The sequence below is a fragment of the Ochotona princeps genome, chromosome 16 (genome assembly GCF_030435755.1).
Source record: "Ochotona princeps isolate mOchPri1 chromosome 16, mOchPri1.hap1, whole genome shotgun sequence".
NCBI lineage: Eukaryota > Metazoa > Chordata > Mammalia > Lagomorpha > Ochotonidae > Ochotona > Ochotona princeps.
In genome coordinates this window covers 56,937,175-56,957,170 of record NC_080847.1, presented here as the reverse complement: position 1 = coordinate 56,957,170, position 19,996 = coordinate 56,937,175, and the positions used below count along the sequence as shown (strand labels likewise).

General features: G+C 54.6%; 1 protein-coding gene across 1 annotated transcript in view; it reads left to right on the top strand.

Annotated features, from left to right (window-relative positions):
• LOC101528355 (NACHT, LRR and PYD domains-containing protein 9) overlaps positions 1-13,838 on the top strand; it is a 37,208-nt gene extending 23,370 nt beyond the window's left edge. The window contains exons 2-9 of the mRNA XM_036492716.2: positions 280-1,825; positions 2,464-2,622; positions 3,382-3,549; positions 6,439-6,609; positions 8,747-8,917; positions 10,516-10,686; positions 11,098-11,268; positions 13,688-13,838. Of these exons, the coding sequence (XP_036348609.2) occupies positions 280-1,825; positions 2,464-2,622; positions 3,382-3,549; positions 6,439-6,609; positions 8,747-8,917; positions 10,516-10,686; positions 11,098-11,268; positions 13,688-13,838 (2,708 nt within the window). The remainder of the gene's footprint in view (positions 1-279; positions 1,826-2,463; positions 2,623-3,381; positions 3,550-6,438; positions 6,610-8,746; positions 8,918-10,515; positions 10,687-11,097; positions 11,269-13,687) is intronic.
• The last annotated feature ends 6,158 nt before the right edge of the window (positions 13,839-19,996 follow it).

Below are 19,996 nucleotides of genomic sequence, written 5' to 3'. Positions count from 1 at the left end.
CTACGGCATCAGTTCTCTGCTTGTGGCCTGGGAAAGCAGGACAGGACGGCGCGGGTCCTTGGACCCTGCATCTGTATGGGAGACCTGGAAGTTCAGATCGGCTCAGCTCTAGCTGTTGTCGCTGCTTGGGGAATTAACCAATGGATGGAAAAATCTGTCTCTCCTCCCCTCCCCTCCTTAGCTATTTCCAAAAAAAAAAAAAAAAAAAAAGGGTATCAAAGTTCTGAAGACTAAAAGGATGAGGCTGTGTGTTTCACACGTCTTGTTTTGTTAACTCAGGGAGATCAGAGGCACACAAAGCCCAGATGAGGGAGAAGTTCGAGTTGATCTGGACCCAGGAGACCTGCCTCCCAATCCCGGATTGGCACTACAAACATTCTGTGGAGAAGGATTGCAATGCACTGCTCGCGGCCGTTGGCCACTTCCCGGGGCCCTGCACTGTGGTTGTAACCGGCCGCGAGGGAGCCGGCAAAACCACCCTCCTGAGAAGAATCACGCTGGAGTGGGCCAAGGGAACCATCTGGAACAACGTGTTCACACATGTCTTCTTCATCCATGTCTTTGAATTGAATGGCCTGGAGGAGACCAGCCTGCTGGAGCTGCTTTCGGGAGACTGGCCCCTGGAAGCCGAGGCCCTCGAAGATATCTTCTTCAGGCCAGACAAAGTGCTCTTCATCTTGGATGGCTTTGAGCAGCTCAAGTTTGACCTGAAGCTCAGGACAGACGCATGCGGTGACTGGAGGCGGCGATGGCCTACGGCCGTGCTCCTGAGCAGCCTGCTGCAGAAAACCATGCTTCCAGAATGCTCGCTGCTGCTGGGCTTCGGAGAGCAGAGCATGGCCAGGCACGGCTCCCTGTTGCAGCATCCGATCCAGCTGCGGCTCCTGCCGCTCACAGACATCCACAGAGAGCAGTACTTCTCCCACTTCTTTGAGGACAGGGACCAGGGCAGTCGGGCCTTACTCTTTGTGAGGAGCAGTCGGCCTTTCTGGATCATCTGCAACAACCCCTTAACCACCTGGCTGGTATGTACTGCTCTGAAGTGGCAGATGGAGCGCGGAACAAACCTGCAATTCTACCCTCAATCGTGTGCCTACCTGTACTCGAGCTTCTTGAGCTCGGCCCTCCAGACAGCAGAGGCAGCCGGAGTCCCACCGAAAACGAACAGAGCGCGCCTCAAGGGGCTGTGCAGGCTGGCCGCAGAAGGCATGTGGACTCAGACGTATGTGTACAGCCGGGCAGACATGATATGGCACGGGGTCTCTGAGGAGGACATGGCCATGTGGTTGAGGCTGAAGTTCCTGCGGCCCAGAGGGGAGCGCTTCACGTTCAACAACAGGTCCCTGCAAAGTTACTGTGCTGCTCTGTTCTACTTCCTCAGGCAGCCCAGAGACCCACCCGTGGGCAACATCGGCACAGTGCCCCACCTGGTGGCGGCGAGTATGGGGCGTGCACACACGAACCTGTACCTCACAGGGATGTTGCTTTTGGACCTCTCGGTCCGGGAGATCCTCGGCTGGCTGGAGTCCTGCCTGGGCTTCCCGCTGTCCAAGGCCATCAGGACGGAGATCCTGGAGACCCTGAGGCGCCTGAGCGCAGTAGCTGCCCAAGACATCAGTTACCTGGAGCTGTTCTTGGCACTGTTCGAAAGCCAGGATGAGCAGTTTGTCCTCAGGGTGATGAGTTTCTTCGAGGACCTCTTCCTCAACATCCAAAACACTGACGAGATGGTCATCGCGTCCTTCTGCCTGAGGTATTGCCGCAACCTGAAAACGATGCAGCTGTGCGTTAACAACGTGTTCCCCTACCACAAGACGGACTTCAGGTGAGGCCACCCCCACGCAGTGCCTGCACCCCTCTGACTTTGGGGACCCGGGAGTATTCTGTGCATCCTTATGCTTAGATGAGTAGCACTGTGGGTAGCAGTCGGCTTTTGAGCCCCGTGGCTGCCACCTGCTACACGTGGGACCCTGAGCAACCACTCAGTGATCTCCCATCTAAAGAGAAGGAAGCTTTGTGCACTCAGGGTTCTGGTATGAGGGTGAAAGTGGGCGGTTCTTACTGTCCCTTGGTGCCACGCCTCCTGGCCTGTGCCTGTCTGTCTGCCTCTGGATTTTCCCCTCGTCCCCTGCTCTTGTCCCTCCCCCACATCCTGCTGACCTGCTCTGCAGTTTAGCTCTTGGATCCCTAGCCCCAGGCACCGTGTTTCTGGAAACTGTCCATTGAGGAGTCAGCAAATATGAACCTGGTTTGCACTACAACCATATCTCCTCCCAACAAGTGTAGAGTAACCTTGAACTGCGTGTCCAGGGTCACCCAGCAAGTAAGGGGTTAAACGCCAACACAATGCAAGCTCCTCACCCCAGCCTGCGTTGGTGGGTTTCGAGGGGCCTCAGTGTCCATGTCGAGGGGGTCTTGGCTGGACTCCAGAGGCTGAGCGTCACGACATTTTGCTCTCTGTAGTGAAGCGGAAACCATCCAATACTGGAAGGAATTTTGCACAGCATTCCAGGGAGAAAAGTTCCAGGTGCTGAAACTGGACAGCAGCACGCTCGACCACGTGTCCCTGTCAGTCCTGTTCAAAGCCGTGGCCCAGCCCACGTGCCGACTCAACAGCCTGTCGTGAGTCTGACGCTGGCGCGTCTGGGGAGCCGGGAGTTGAGCCCTGCCCCTGGGGGCACCCACGCACGGCGGCAGTGCAACCCTGTGTGGGCAGGCAGTGGGAGTTATGGGTGCAAACACATTACTGTGGTAGGAAAAAGTGTCTCCACACTTCTTACACCAGAATCGGTCGAGTTTTAATTCCATTTCCCCGGACCTTTAGAAATCATGCATATTAACTTTTATTTCATTTATATTTGCATAGAACTAGTTTATAAATATAGACCTGGTTTATAAAACTGAAAACAAAGCTAACAGGATTGACGTATTTTAGGTACCAAATATTTTTTTGAATTACTGGAAAGTCAGGGTTAGAGAAGAAACATGTCTTCGCCCCACGGATTCCCTCCCCAGACGGCCATGATGCTGCAGCTGAGCCAGTCCAGAGCCAGGAGCTTCTCCCGGTCTCTTCCAGGTGCCCAGGCCCTTAAGCCGTCCTCTGCTGCTTTCCCAGGCCACGTGCAGGGAGCTGGCCCGGAAGTGGAGTGGCCAGTACTTGCCTTGTGTACAATATATAGTATGTCAAGTAAAGTGGAGGGATTGTGTAAGCCGTAGGCAGCGCGATGCTCTGTTGGTGCTGTCTACACAACTTGGCCAAAAATAACCCACAGGCAAGAGTTACGTAGAGAGAACATGGTGTGGGTGTGTGTGGGTGTGTGGGTGTGTGTGGGTGTGTGTGTGTACACCCTGCTGCCTAATGCCACTCCTCGCCACTTGCAGGTGTAATTTTGTCAATAACTTCGGACTCGGGTTGGAGTTCTGTAAGGCGGTGCTTCACAGCTCCCACCTCCGATACCTGAGCCTGTACGGCACCAGCCTCTGCCACGCGGCCGTCTACTTCCTGTGTGAGGCACTGAGGGCCCCGTCCTGCCGAGTGGATGTGCTCATGTGAGTCACGGCCCCTGTGCGTGGGCTGCTTTTCTCCCCGAGGGGGATGTCACCTTTGCTTTCTTAACCTGGAGCCCTCAGCTTCAGCTTAGGTTTGTCCTCTATCTTGGGAGAGGTGGGGTGGGGGGCCTCCGGGTCCTGCGGGAGGTGGCAGGAGGGTAGGGTGCAATCCAAAGGGAGGGCTTCCTCCAGGGTTCATTGGCTGTTCCCTGTCTCTGCTGCTTGGCTTCTCCTGGATGTCTTAGCCGTCTCCAGATTGTGCCCTCAGCAACACGTGCACCCCATTTGCTCCCAAAGCTATTCGGAGGACTTTGGATTGAGGGTGACGTTGAAGGTGTCCAGGGTGGTCTTGGAAACCAGGGAACAAGACTGGCCTGGAGTGATTTCTTCCCCTTGAAGAGTTGTCACCCCAGCGGGTGACTTCACACAGGTCCGTCTGATGTCCAGAAGGAGCAGAGGGGAGCCGGACAGCTGCTGGGGCGGTTGGCTGTCCTCTAGGGTGCTCTGTCTGCAGATGGTGAAGATATGGACGGAGTTGGAGTTCACCCAGGAAGCTGTGCGGACGCTGACCCGTTGCGCAGGCATCGAGTTCCTAAGCTACAAGGCTTGTCCTTCAGTCTCTGGATTAGAGCCAGCTTGCTTGTCTTTCTACTCAAACACTTGCCAGGAGAATGTGGAAGACTCGTGGTTTTTCTGTCGCATAGTTGGCGGCATTTAGCTAGTTTTCACTGTATGTGAACGTCAGTTGGGTAACAGACATAAGGATAGCCAGGATCAATTCCTTCTTGAGAATTATTTGAAAGGTGGAGTCAGTCAGAGAGCAAACTCTTCCGTCTGCTCCTTCACTCCTCAGATGGCCACAACAGTTGGAGTTATGCTGATCTGAAGCCAGAACTGCTTTGGGTCTCCCACATGAGTGCCAGGGCCCAAGCACTTGTCCCATCTTCCACTGCCTGCCCAGGATATCAGCAGGGAGCCAGGACTCGAACCAGCACCCATAATGCCAGCAGAGGCTTGACTTCCTATGGCACAGTGCCAGTCCAGCCAGGATCAGTTTTGGACGTTGGGAAGCTGGAAGTGTTACTTGGTTCAGACTTCAGCTTGCGGTTGGGATTAAGGTCTTTAGTCAGCTCTCTGTAACTCAGCAGTTGGCACCGGGCTGGGGTGAGGGATGGGGGCTTGGTCCTCGAAGGGTCAGTGTCAGCAGACGTCTTGGTGGTCAGACTTCCTTGGTGACGGCTCTTAGCACCTAGGAGGTAGAGCCGGAGACGCTGACCAGCATGCTAAGTCACAGTGACACCTGTAGCGAGAAGAGACTTTCCCCCAGTGTCCCTGCGGGGGGAGAAGCCTGTCCTCACCCACAGCCCCGTTCCAGGGTCAGTCGGTCGGCTCTGGCCAGGGAGGGCCAGACTTGACTAGTTCAAGGGGCTGGGATTTGCCTGGCAGCCTCGCGTGGGCGGTACTGGCCACTCCCATTTGGCACTGTGCTGTGGCTGCAAACACACGATGAACATTCCACTCTATTTCCTGCACAATTGATCAAGCTTTTGACCCACACCTGTTTTCCTAAGAGTCATTGTATTTTATAATTACCTCTAGGACTGTACACTCAATAGTACAGAAAGGGCACATGCCTAAGGAAAGCATCTTCTAGAATGAAAGCCAGGAAAATCCACCAACATGATACGAGGTGTCTGCTTTTTAACGAATATGATTTTGAGATTTCCAGTGGATAGATCCTATTGCTGTTCTCAAGTTTCATAAATTGCAACTGAATATAAATCCTGCATTTTCTTCTGTCTTTAGGCAATAGTCTTTACAGAAGTTCTAAACTTTACATCTAATACTGCCTGCCAGTGTCCTTGTGTCTTGGGGCAGATCTGCTCCCAGTGGGTGCTTCTCAATTCAAGGACGGACATGGTGACTGAAACATACGATTGTCCCATCTTATCTCCATAACCCAATATACAACTTCAGAACGAAGCAACTTAATAGATAAATCCGGACCAGTAATATAGATGCTTAACATTTTAACATTAGTAATGGAAATAATTATAGCAGAAAAGCCAGTGGGTAAGTTAAGTCGACCAATTCCCTGCCACTCCACTGCCTACAAAACCTTAACTCCTTTGTTAAGGAAAATAAAGCAAAATTGAAGAGCCCTTGCCTGACCAAAACAGTATCTTGTTGGGCAGAATTTGGCATTGACAGATTGTGAAATGAGCCATTCCAGCGGGTCGGGAGTGCAGGGCTCGCTGCACACTTGGCTACACGGGGCTCCTGCTGCTCCTGTGCTGCGTGTTAGGGGTCTTCCCAGGAATTACACAACTGCTCTCTCCATTTTAACACTTGCTTCTTGGTAAGTAACCCACCAGTTTCTCGGAGTTTGTTCGCAGAATGCGTATGGGGAAGTGTAGATTTGACTTCCGGAAATAGTGTGAGATTGTGCCGAGGTACACTGGTGCCCCGCTCGTACCACTCCTGCCACTCCTGCCAGCTAATGCTGATGTGGAACTTCTAGATTCTAGCCATTCTTGCTGGGCAGAGCTGTTGGGATGGACATGATTTTTATTTTCCCAGGACTCTGGGCCTCCTGTTGTGCTGTGCTGTCCAGATGGACCAGTGAGGCCCCTCGGTGGGTCTGTTGTCTGGTTCTAGTTGAATCTGTGTTAGCATCCTGGACTGGGTCTCCCATCTCTGCATCAAACAATAGGAATGTGGCTGGGAACGTGTTGCCTGGTCACGGGGGAAAGCCCTAAGTGATCAATGGGGACAGTCTGGTCTGATTATGCTTCCACAAAGTTGGGGGTGTAGACAGGAGTTGTAGATCGGAAGCGTGGCTGTTACTGCATGCCTCTGGTCACATCCTACCCTGTGTCTCCCATGTAGACTGGGCAAGTGTGACATTCAAAGCCAAGCTTGTACAGACATCAGCTCCCTGCTCAGCTACAACACTAGGCTCAAGTGCCTCTCCCTGATGGAAAACGCACTGAACAACGAGGGAGCGACCACGCTGTGCAGGAACCTGGGGAAGCGCCAGTGCGCCCTGCAGAGGCTCATGTGAGTTGCGCTGGGGGTAGGGCTGGGGCACAGCTCAGCAGCCTACGTGTAGGGGCGTGGATGCCTGGGAGGTGACGCTGACCATGGAGCATGTGGGTGGAGCTGAGCCGCATCTGCGGTCCTCAGCTGTCTCCACGGTGAAACGGAGCCAGTGCCCACAGGGGAGCTCGTTGTGCAGGGCTGGCCCCGAGATGTCGCCTCTGCCTTGGCTCCTTGTGCATCTGTTACGAATGCCAGTGTTGTGGTAGCAGAGGGGGCAGGTCAGCAGAAGGAAGTCGGTTGTCTTCTAGCTGGGTCATTCTAGGGTCCCGCAGTGTCTGCTCCACTTCTCCTGGGGGTGCCTTACCAGGGCAGCCATGGTGCTGAGGGTCTGTTTTCCCCAGGGGTGGGGGCGCCAAGGTTGGAAACCTAGTTGAAGTAAAATAATAATAATAATAATAATCCTGCAGTGTCCTAACATAAGGTCGTAGTAGAAGTCACATGGCAGACGACTAAGTTCGGGGGGCACTGTGCCCGTACACGTCTCTGGGTTTGCATTTGCCCAATTATCTGAAATTAGCGGCTGTTGGATTGCTCTTGGGATTGTAAGTGAATGCCAGGGTGGGTCAGATAGTCCTTGTCCAAAACCCCGGGGCCCGAAAGCCTGTGACATGGGGATATTTGATACTGAAGTATTGACGTGGACATACTAAGTAGCTTGGGAATGGAGCCAGCCAGGCACTCGTGACAGCTTGAGGTCACACACCATTTCTTTAGCGTGCCTACATCCTTACCATGATGCGTGACATGAGGTCAGGTGTAGAAGTTTCTGCTTGAGCTGTCATGTCAGCATCCAAAATCCCAGATTCTTTTTATTATTATTATTATTGGAAAGGCAGATATACAGAGAGGAAGATCTTCTGTCTGATGGTTCACTCCCCAAGTGGCCACAACAGCTAGAGCTGAGCTAATCCAAAGCCAGGAGCCAGGAGCTTCTTCCAGGTCTCCCACATGGGTGCAGGGTCCCAAAGCTTTGGGGCATCCTCAACTGCTTTCACGGGCTGCAAACAGGGAGCTGGATGGGAAGTGGAGCTGCTGGGATTAGAACCAGTGCCCATATGGGATCCCAGCACGTTCAAGGCGAAGGCTTTAACCACTACACTATCGGGCAAGGCCCCAAAATCCCAGATTCTTGAATGTTTCCAACTTTGAGTTTGAATGTGGGATGCTCAACATTGCAGTAAACCATATTTTAGAACATTGAATGAAACCAAAGAACCTGGGAGTGATACCATGAGGTATTACAGTTGGATAAAAAGCAATAGAAAAACAGGTTTGGTCCTTAACTGTTCAATATTATAAATACAATCGAAATGCACTGATACGTAACTACATTGGGATATATTGGTCCAAAACTTACGATTTAATCAACATGAATGGATTTATTTAAAAAGTTAGGGTTATGAGGGTCAAAAGAAATCACTAGTAACGGAAAACATCCCATAGAGAATGCCAGTTTTGCAGCAGATTTGCAAAATTTAGAAATTACACCCAGCCTGGAATCTATACACTAGACACATTTATATGGGAATGCATTGCTTGAGTGTCTTGTTAATGGGAGGTAGATGAAGATGCTGAAATGAAAGTCTAGTAACCATTAAAGGACTTCAACACTTCAAAAAAGCTGTTCATGGAAGACAGTAATATCGTAGAAGTGGCAGAAGCACAAATGGCAGCGGGTCGTGACCAGGGTCGGGCTGAGCAGCCAGGGGCTGTGCCTCCGCAGGGCTGAGCAGCCAGGGGCTGTGCCTCCGCAGGGCTCAGCAGCCAGGGGCTGTGCCTCCGCAGGGCTGAGCAGCCAGGGGCTGTGCCTCCGCAGGGCTGAGCAGCCAGGGGCTGTGCCTCCGCAGGGCTCAGCAGCCAGGGGCTGTGCCTCCGCAGGGCTCAGCAGCCAGGGGCTGTGCCTCCGCAGGGCTCAGCAGCCAGGGGCTGTGCCTCCGCAGGGCTCAGCAGCCAGGGGCTGTGCCTCCGCAGGGCTGAGCAGCCAGGGGCTGTGCCTCCGCAGGGCTCAGCAGCCAGGGGCTGTGCCTCCGCAGGGCTCAGCAGCCAGGGGCTGTGCCTTCGCAGGGCTGAGCAGCCAGGGGCTGTGCCTTTGCAGATTAAACTTCTGCTGCATCACCACCGCGTCTTGTAACGCCGTTGCCGAAGCCCTCGTGTATACCACGACGCTGTGCATTCTGGACCTGGGTTCCAACATGCTGGGTGACGAAGGGGTGGCGATCGTCTGTGAGGCCCTGAAGCAATCAAGCTGCAGACTGCAGGAACTATGGTAGGTCTGGCCCGGCACATCCACTTCGCTGTTGGCGTTTGGGAGGGCACGGGCAGATGAGCAGCGGAGAGGTCTGTCTCCATGTCAGATCCCGGGAGCGACCCCAGAGTGTGCCCACCCCCTCCCCAACGTGAGGACGGCAAACAGGAGCCACCTGACCAGCAGGGAACAGACCCTGATCCATCTACCAAAACCAGAGACTTCTCAGCCTAGAACTGGGAGAGACAGATTCCGGGAGGTGGTCAGCCACCCAGTCCACAGTCGTCCTGTCTGTCCCAGCCACTGGGCAGCGGGCCCCATGTGGTCCTGGCAGGGCACTGCCTCAGGTCTCCACTCAAGGCAGAGTTGGCCAGCATGCAACCGTGGTCTCAGGCCCATGCTGGAGTCCCAACACCAGGCTCAGGTGACCCCCTAGGGCACAGTGTAGGTGAGGCCAGCTGTCGTCCTGCCCTAGGGGGTCAGGATGAGTGGCTGGAGTGACACCCGGGGGTGCTTGGCGGGGCTGGGCCTTGCTGTGTGTTCCGTTAATGTCAGATGTGGTGGGAGACGCTGCTGGCTTCCTCTAGGGCCCGGACACGCTTCAGCTCAAGTTTAACTGGGACCTGAACCTTCAGCTCAAGTTTAACTGGGACCTGAACCGTTGCCCCACTCCTGTCCCCGAGGCCTCTCCTCCATGGGATGTCAGACCCACGTACTCGGGTGCTCCTGCAGGGAGCTGTTGGATTCCTCATGTAATTGGGCACCTTCTATAATTTGGACCCAGATTTTTCAAGGTTCCATGGCATGGAACCACTTCCTTGCCACCCATCCCCTCGTAGCACCTTTTGGGGTGTGGTAACATGTTTTCAGACGCTGCCAGATGCCCCTTGATCATGCTTGAAGAGAGCTACAGGGGTCGGGTCGTGTGAACATGGGTCTGTGTACATGGTTAGTCTGCCTATGTGGTCTGCTTGCCTGTCCATAATTTGCCTACAGGGTCACATGTCAGTCATCTGCCCATCACTTCCATCCCTCCCCCTCACTGTTAGGAGGTAATGGAGGGTCTGGGCACTTGTGAGCTGGGGTCTGTCGGAGGCCTGGGGAGACGGTGCCCCATAACCTGGTCACAGGGGCCTCGCTGAAAGGTGACATTCGTGTGAAGATTGAATGCAATGAGGGGTGGTCCTGCTGATGGCTTGAGCAGAAACAAGTAGCCAGGGAGGCTGAGAGCAGATTTGGATGGAGATGGCAACAGGCCAGGGCCAGGAGGAGCTGAGCTGCTGGCCAGGAGCGGGGACGGGCTGAGCTGCGGGCCAGGGGCAGGAGCTGAGCTGCTGGCCAGGAGCGGGACGGGCTGAGCTGCGGGCCAGGGGCAGGAGCTGAGCTGGTGGCCAGGAGCGGGACGGGCTGAGCTGCGGGCCAGGGGCAGGAGGAGCTGAGCTGCGGGCCAGGGGCAGGAGGAGCTGAGCTGCGGGCCAGGGGCAGGAGGAGCTGAGCTGCGGGCCAGGGGCAGGCTGCAGGGAGCTCGGGAGGCTAGAGCCCAGTGGGGAAGCAAGGATGGTCGCACCCTCACCACCACGGGATGTCCTGGGGCGTGTTTCCATCTGCTTCCTCCCCAGGCTGACGAGCTGTTACCTCACTCCGGCTTGCTGCCAGCACCTTGCTGCTGTTCTCATGTTCAGTGAAAATCTCAAGACCCTGAAACTTGGCAACAATAGTATCCAAGATGGCGGCGTCAAAGTCTTGTGCAAAGCCCTGAAACAGCCCAACTGCCACTTGCAGCGCCTTGGGTAAGTCCGCTGTGGGTCCTGCGGGCCCCACCTCCTGGGGGGGAGGAGCTGGGGAGCTGCAGCACCTTGGGTATGTGTCAGCTGACCGCACCTGTGGGGTGGCCCTCCGCCTCCCCAGCAGGGAAGCTGGAGACTCGGAGTTCAGGCTGAAAAGTGTGCCTACAGCAGGCTGATGACCCGTGTATCCACCTGGCTGTGTGGGACTGGATGGCACTCGAGGGACTTGGTGGGGGCCGACTGCCTAGTGCGTGTAGGAGGCTGCATCCCTGGCCCCTCTTAGTGGCCAGCAGTACCTTCTGGTGGCATAAATGTGTCTGCACATGTGTCTCCCTTTTGGAGAGCTGCTGGCAGGGATCACAGAGTCTCCTGCTTCGAGCAGGGACTGGCCTGCTGGGACGCTGTGTCTTCCAGCCTGGAGATGTGTCAGCTCACCGGCGCCTGCGTGGAAGACCTGGCCATGGTCCTCGCAACCTGCAGGACCCTGCATAGCTTGAACCTCGTCGGGATCACGCTGGACTGTGAGGAAGTGAGGGCGCTGTGTATGGCCTTGGCCCAGCCCAAGTGTGTGTTGCGCGTGCTCGGGTGAGTGGACACTGAGTCCAGCAGTGGCAGGGGACAGTGACTGCAGAACAATGTTGGTCCAGGTGGCCCAGCTTGAGTCCCTGGGGCTGGGCTGGGGACTAGAGACTGTCTTGGGTAGCAGGCTGGTATGCGACCCTCAGCTCTGGCCACTCCGATGCCAGCCAGTGCCCTCCCTGGCCACACAGACATCTACCCAGACATTTTGAGGGGAGCGGTGGTTCTCACGTGGGGGGTCCGTCTTCCAGGGGATGTTTGCCAAACACCATCTGTATGAGGCAGTGAGCAATGCGAAGAGGTGCTGGGTTGTGGCAGAGGCATAAGACAGGAGAGGGGAGGAGGGCTTAGGGTGGGCCCTGGGGGGCTGAAGAAGCAGGATTGTCCTGCTGAGACAGGTATCGCTCTGCTGGCCCTGCGCACAGCAGCTACCGTCCTCATGGCACCTGCAAGGGGCACTGACCACTCACTGCCCCGAGGACACGTGTGCTGCTTCCTGAGGCCACGGGACCTCCAAGATACTCCTGTAGGCTCCAGCCCCTTGGGTTTGCCAGGAAATGCCCTCCAGCAGGCCTGGGGGAGCTGTGAGTGCCCAGAGCAGAAGACACAGCAAATGTGCGGGCCCTGGGCTGGGCCAGGAGGCCAGAATCCACCGAGGCCAGCGCCCAGCTCCCTGGCTCAGGGCTAGCAGTTGGGATGTGAGCAGTGGGGATGAGGTCTTGATGTCTAGCTCTTCCACACCCACGTGCATCAGCTCCATGGGAGCCAAGCTCGACCCCAGCCCTCGCGATGTGGCCTCTGGCACCTGCCCCCACAGGAAGCTCGGCCTTCTTCCGGAGGTGGGAAAACCCACGGGTAAAGAGATGCCCATTTCTGCGTCCAAATGCCGCTGAGGATTGCAGAGTTGCCAACTGTGCTGTCTGCAGTGGGTGCTGGCAAGGGACTCGGCTGTGAGCACCCGTGAGGAAGGGCACGGCGTGTGCGGGCATCCCGGAACGTCCGGCAGCGTTACGCAAACCAGTGTGCAGGCAGCCCCGCTGTTTGTATGTACACTCCTCTGACCTGTGAGGGTCTAGCGGTTACCCCTTCGGATGCTAAAGACCGAGCCTCTACAAGGTGCCCGTGAGGAAGGGGGGCGTTCGGAGCTGCTCCTGGGATGGCTTGAAGTCTGAAAGGCAGAGCCGGCCTTCCGTCTGCTGCGTCACTCCCCCAGTGGCTGAGACGGAGTTCCCTCTGGATGGCGCAGTGGCCCCAGTACCCAGATCACCTGCTGCTTGCCCAGGCTTCTAGGGCAGGGAGGTGGATTAGCGGCAGCCGGGACTAGAACCGACACACCTGCGCTGGCTGAGCCAGCTGTGCCACAGTGCCGTCTCAGGGCAAGTCAAGCTTCAGGTAGTTTTCAAACAATTTCAAGAGCAATTATGTTCATCGCCACGTAGAAACAATGCAGTGTGAACTAAGGTGTGGAACCGGACTGAACCCGAGAGAAGCAAAGTTCCACTGGGGTGGTATCCCCAGAGCTAGGGAATAATCCAGAAAACATACTTACCGCACTGACTTCGGAGACATAAGCTTAGCAAGGATTCGGTAAGGATCCTGAAAATGGGCTTGACGGAAGCGAGCGTGTGAGACGGGGATCTGGAAGGGCCTGCGACAGCGGATAGGTGCCGCAGTGTTGGTGGGGAAGTTGAGCTTCCGCCCTGGGCTGAGGCAGCCCATGAGAAGGGGGTGCACAGAGCTGCCAGGACGCAGACGTGTCCAACTCCCGTCTCGGTCTCAACTCCTTCGACACCTACAGTGCCCAGGTATGGCCCATGCCAATGTCGGGAGCCAGCAGCTCGACCTGGGGCTCCCATGTGGGTGGCAGGGGCTCACGTGCCTGGGCCAGCACGGGCTGCTGCAGGGATGTGTGAGCAGGAAGCTGGAACCGGCAGTGAGGCCGGGAGCTGAGCCTCTGGGCGTCTCCGGCATCTGCAGCTCCAGGCAGAGCCTGGCCCAAATGCGATCGCTGAGGAGTTGAGGGGTGTATCCACGCCATAGTGTCCTTTAATAACAAGCTTGATAGACTTTCATCGTACCACCTAAGTCAGCAGTTTTGTGCTACGACTCTACAAACGCAATTCTTGGTCACTTCTTTCTTCAGGTTTGTTGCATTTATTGGAAAGGCAGAATTAGAGAAGGAGGGATAGAAGAACCTCACCCACGGGTTCACTGCCCAAATGGCTGCAAACGGCAGCCAGGCTAAATCCAGGAACCAGGAGCTTCTTCCAGGTCTCCCACATGGGTGCAGGCGGCAGATCAATGTGCTGTGCCACAGTGCTGACCCCAATTCTCGATCATTCTGGCGGAGAATGAACCAGCCAAGAATGAGGATGTAGAGACAAATAGTTGTGTGTAAAGAAAACTTGTATTTCCCTCTCCCCAGGCTGGACAAAGATGTGTATGATGAGGAGTCGCAGGTGATGCTGTCACAGGTACAGGCCAGAGTCCCCCGCCTGGCCATTGTCCATGAGCCCTGGCTCGAAGAGGAGCGCCAGATCCAGGGTGTGGTCCCCGTGGGGGCCTCGCTGACCTAGCGCATGCTCAAAGGCCAGTCCAGAGCACTGTCTCCAAGGGCTCCCGCGGCGTGGCCCGGGGCCAGGCTGCTGTGCCGGTGCTCGGGCGCGCTGGCCTCTCCCCTTCCCTCCTGTGCTCAGAGAGGCTCACCCTACCTTGCAATGTTCGGAATAAATATGCCGAGTGAATGCCGCGCAGTTCGTAAACCATGGCTTTATTTGCCTCTCGGAGCTCTTCGAATTCAGGCGCTGGAGCTGGGAGGATTTAACTCTTCAAAGGGATTCGGGCAGTTAAACTGACGGGTAAATCCATCTCATCTGTGGCTGGCCTACTCAGCAAATGATGGCAAGGCCAGGCTGGGCCTGGCGGGAGTCAGGAGCGTGGCTGGGGCCGTCCTCTGCTGCTTCCCCAAGCCCAGGCACACCAGCAGGGAGCTGGGCGGGAAGCGGAGCAGCCGGGACTAGAGCTAGCATTCAGATGGGATGCTGGCGCAGCGGCTTGACTCCAACCCCTCTGACTCTTAACTTGGGAATGAGGTGGTAGAAAGTGCCCACAGGTGGGTCGGCATCCTTGGCTCTAAACGGCCACCCAAAGCGTGCACCTCAAATTGGTCCAGTTTGGGTGCTAACTGCAAAGGCCGCACAATGTTAAATGCTGATAACCCTGGAGGACTAAAACCTCTAAAGTTTACAGTCTTAGCTCAACACTGCAGAAGTGATATCGAAATGCCCATAGCTTCTAGAAAGGGGCTTGTGAATAAGGTATCTGCACTCCACAGGCCACTCAACACAATGTAACGACTCGAGGCTGCTCAGAAAGCAAGATGCGCCAATGCCTGACGTAACCGCGCCATCCGTCCCAGTCTAACCGGTCCCCTGGCACACCATGACGGGCAGGCGGTCCTACATAGCTGACTAAACGCCATGGCAAGTTTCCGGTGGGTGCCAGTACCCAAAGATCAGCTAGTCAGGGACTGTAGTCCACAAATGACCTGTGTTGCAGTTTCAGGGTTTTACGTACACGCACAGCACTCGCACATGGGACTGGGCACTTCCCGGGAGCAGGGCTTGCCAAGAGGACACCCCGTGGATTCTCAAAGTACAGAGCCTGTCCTCAGCGTGAGCTCAGAGGTGCAGGGTGAGGTGGCGGCTGCGTAAGGCACTGTTACGACGCTCAGGAGCCAAGGGTGAGGTGGCGGGTGTTCTGTGCGTGATGGGCACAGGCTGGGCAGCTGGCTGGAGCTGGACTACAGTGGGTCCCTGCAGGTGGCACCACTGCCGCTTGCTCACTGCCGCTTCCTGCATGGTGCTGCTCTTTGGAATTCTGACTTGATGCCCGTGCCTGGGTCTGGGCCCTGGTTCTGTTCAATGCCAGCTCCCTGCTGATGGCAGCCCGGGAGACACCAGGTGATAGAGGACCTGTGCTCTTGCCACCCGCATGGGAGACCTGACTTGAGCCCCACACCGAGCTGGCCTGACCCCGCCCTCGACGCCGGAGCTTGGGGAATGACCTGGCACACGGGCTGGCACACACGTACACACCCAAGTCCTTCACGGACCAAGCACACACCCACCGAGTCCTCCAAAGAGCATGCGTGCACACCCACACACACACACACACACACACACACACTTAGAAAATGCAAATAGCCAGCTTTTTAAAGTTAAGTCCTTTTTGAAATAACATTTTAAATTTGTGTTCTCATTAAAGGCTTAATGGCTCCACTGGTTCAAGAGCTCATTAATAAAATGCGGAAAGACTAGTCGGGCAGAACAGGCAGGGGCGAGGAGCCCTGATTGAATTTAAAAAGCGTAAGGAAAGTTGTCTCTTGTGTCACTTCTGGGATTTTCATTTCAGGATTCAGATGTTAGACGTCAGGTCTCAACTGTTCAGGCGCCTCTCAGGAGCGGCGGTCATGTTTGGCCTGCGACTTGCCTAATGCACCCCGGTGATTACAGACCCGTTAGGTCCGCCGGGACAAGCGCCAAGCACGCTGCTGGCTGTACGCGGGAAGGACAGTCAGGATGCGGGGACCATGACAGGTGCAGAGGACGGCCATACAGGGGCGCTCCGGACCCCAGGACGGAGTGGGCGAGTTGCAATGCTCATCTTGGGGTTTCAGGCGACATGCAGGTCACATGCAGGAGATAGTCTGGGTGGGATCCCAGGTCCTAACTCTTAGAAATCAACTTGGAGCTGGTATGATGGCTCAATTGGCTAATCTACTGCCAAGCACCAGCATCCCGTATGGTTGCTGGTTCTAATTCCAGCAGCTCCACTTCCCATCCAGCATCCTGTTTGTGGCCTGGGAAAGCAGTCAAGGATGGCCCAAAGCCTTGGGACCCTGCACCTGTGTTGAAGACCCGGAAGCAGCTCCTGGCTTGCCTTTGGGTTGCCTCAGCTCTAGTTGTGGCTATTGGGGGGGAGGGCGCGTAAACCAGTGGGTGGAAGATCTCCCTTTCCAATAAAAGAAGTCTTTGCTTGCCTCACTGACAGCTGGTGCTGTCCCCTTGGAGGCCAGAGGGCAGAAGGGGGCGCACAGCCCCCCAGGGGCTGCTGTGTCTCTAACTTCCACAACAAGGAAGGGAGACACGCTGTCTCCGGCGGGTACTGCTCTCGGTGGAAGCTGGCTGGGTTCGCTGCTTCGGCAGTGAGAGCCAAGGTTTACATGGAAAGTGCTGTGGTCTGGTGGGAGGTGTGGAGGTGGGGCAGCAGGTAGCCCTCGGGCCACATGGGGCCCTGCCCTTGGGAGGGCTCAAGGTGCTGATTGGGTGACCCCTTGGTAGTTCTTGCAGGAGGATCTTACAGGATCCCAAGGGATCAGTGGTGGAGAGAAGTCAGCCCTCCTGCCCGAGCTGCGCCGGCGACACTGGCCGTGGGGTCGTCTCGGGAGCCGATGCTGTGACGTCTGGATGCGGGCGTGCGAAGCTGTAAGTTTTACCTCTTCGAGATTTTTGCACCTTGGGACCCAGAACAGTGGCTCAGCATGCTAATCTACCTGCAAGCAGTGGCGTCCCATATGGGCGCTGGTTCTAATTCCAGCAGCTCCACTTCCCATCCAGCTCCCTGCTTGTGGCCTGGGAAAGCAGTCGAGGACGGCCCAAAGCCTTGGGACCCTGCACCTGTGTGGGAGACCCAGAGGAAGCTCCTGGCTCCTGGCTTCAGATAAGCTCAATTCCAGCCATTGCGGCCACTTAGGGAGTGAATCAGCATGTGGGAGATCTGTCTCCTCCTTTCTGTAAATCTGCCTTTCCAATTATATATATATATATATTTTTTTTCCTGAGGTTTAGGATTTGTTAAATTTACTGAACAAAATGAGTTCCCCTAAACCTCACACCCAACTTCCCTGATGTTCACACGTTGCAGGAACCACACCCAGCGTCTGCTTCTTTTTTTTTTTTTTTTTTTTAAAGATTTTTTCATTTTTATTGGAAAGCCGGATATACAGAGAGGAGGAGAGACAGAGAGGAAGATCTTCTGTCCAATGATTCACTTCCCAAGCAACCGCAACGCCTGGAGCTGAGCCAATCCTAAGCCAGGAGCCAGGAACCAGGAGCTTCTTCTGGGTCTCCCATGTGGGTACAGGGTCCCAAGGCTTTGGGCCGTCCTCCACTGCTTTCCCAGGCCACAGGCAGGGAGCTGGATGGGAAGTGGGGACACCAGGGTTAGAACCGGCGCCCATATGGGATCGCGGCACTTTCAAGGTGAAGACTTTAGCTGCTGGGCTACCGTGCCGGGCCCTACATTTCTGATATTTAAATATGGAATGGCATATTTAGACATAGGTAGAAAACCTGATATCATAATGTAGAGACATATTTGTAAGTTTCATTGGCGTGCTGCTTTTATTCAGAGTTAGAGACGCGTAGAACATAAGGCCTCTACTTCCCAATGTGCTGGTCTTCATACAGTTCGTGTGTGTGTGTGTATATACTTATATGTATTCCTATATAAATATGTAATTTGGGCCTGGTGCGGTAGCCTAGCAGCTAGAGTCCTCGCCTTGCATGAGCCGAGATTTCATATGGGCGCCGGTTCTAATCTCAGCTGTTCCACCACTTCCCATCCAGCTCCCTGCTTGTGGCCTGCGAAAGCAGTAGAGGACAGCCCAAAGCCTTGGGACCCTGCACCCACGTGGAAGACCCAGAAGAAGTTCCTGGCTCCTGGCTTCGGATTAGCTCAGCTCTGGCTATTGTGGCCACTTGGGAAGTAAACCAGCAGACAGATCTTTTTTTGTTTGTTTTGTTTTGTTTTTTTTTAAAATTTATTTATTTTATTACAAAGTCAGATAAACAGAGAGGAGGAGAGACAGAGAGGAAGATCTTCCGTCCGATGATTCACTCCCCAAGTGAGCCGCAATGGCCGGTGCTGTGCCGATCCGAAGCCGGGAACCAGGAACTTCTTCCAGGTCTCCCAGGTGGGTGCAGGGTCCCAGTGCTCTGGGCTGTCCTCGACTGCTTTCCCAGGCCACAAGCAGGGAGCTGGATGGGAAGTGGAGCTGCTGGGATTAGAACCGGCGCCCATATGGGATCCCGGGGCGTTCAAGGCGAGGACTTTAGCTGCTAGGCTATGGCTGCCGGGCCCATCAGACAGATCTTTATATATCTTCTTTCTATGTATCTGCCTTTCTAATAATAATGATTTTTTAAAGATTTATTTATTTTTATTGCAAAGTCAAATGTATACAGAGAGGAAGAGAGACAGAGAGGAAGATCTTCCGTCCGATGATTCCCTCCCCAAGTGATTGCAACGGCCAGTGCTGCGCTGATCCGGAGCCAGGAGCCGGGAGCCCAGAGCCCACAGGTCAGGAGTGCAGAGAAATTCTCCACCTTCTTGGAATGTTTGAGGAAGACTTTAAGTGTAACTTATTATTTATAGATAAATTCTTAACGGCCTTAGACATTAGAAAAACCATAGAAATGTGTGGTGGGATCCAAGAACAATCCTGACACCCTCTTAAAAGGAGGTTTTGTGTGCAGGGCAGGAGGATAGGAGGGGGTCTGTATCCTGGGCCCGGAGACCCCCGGACGCCTCCCAAGTGCCTTCGCCACAGAAGCGCTGGATACTTCGTCGAGGATTGTCCGAAAGGACACGGAGAATCGTATCCGACTGTCAAGGAGACCACAGGGGATGTGAGTGCCCTCGGAGGCTGAGAACTCTGAGGTCAGTCATGTCCTATTGGATCTCCCACACGGGATGGTAGCAGCCCCAAACACTCTCATAGGGTTTGGTGACATCTGAGCTACAGCGGGTGGCACTCAGAGAGACAAAAGGATTGTAAATTTCCTTCTGGACTCAGGAGAGCAGCTTTCTCTGGTCCTTACCTAGTGCCAGCCTTGGCTCCCAGGCCTCTCTTACACCGACCGTCAGGGTTCCTTGTGAACCCCAAAATTATCCCAGACAGAGACTAAGAAAGGTCAGCTAGCTGATAATCCCGCAGCTTGGACCTACTGACCAGGCTTCCCATCTGGCTTTTCAGATACAGAGAGATACTGATATAAATATGGAAAGTGGAACAGCCAGGGGAAAGGCCAGCTGGCCTAGAATCGCTCAGCCTGTACCCACTGCTCAGGCTCCGTATTCGCTTCTCCTGCACCTTATAGGTAGGATGTAGAGTTAAATTCTTCCTCACTCACCGGGTTGTTGGGGATTTCCCTGCTCACCTGCCTAAAACTGTTCAATTGTTAAACCATGCTTAATCACTATATACTGCAAAGTTTAAATTGTGGCTTAATTTCCCCCCAAAAAAACTTTATCAATTTATGACTGTTAATGCTAAACAAGATGTAACTGCATAGAAACTTTGATGTTAAGTTTGTTCTCAGCTGTTATATACGATGGATGTTAATGTTGATCCTTTCACTGTTCCTGTGGCACTCTGATTTAGGTTAAACTCAAAAACATGTTAGCTTGGGAGAAAAAAGAAAGGGTTCATAGCAGTCAGTTGTGTATATATTAAAATTGAGATGTCAAGGACGTAGTCACAGGATGTGGTTAAGAACTTGCATTTTCTAACATTGGTCACTCAGTACCATGTTAATTAACTTCATGATGATGTTATAAAAAAAAAAAAAAAAGTCCAACAAAGCCTCCTGTGAGTCGCCCCTTAGAAGCCTGGGCCTAATACCACCCTCAGCCCATACAAAGGCCAGGACAGAGGGGAGAGGGCAGACTG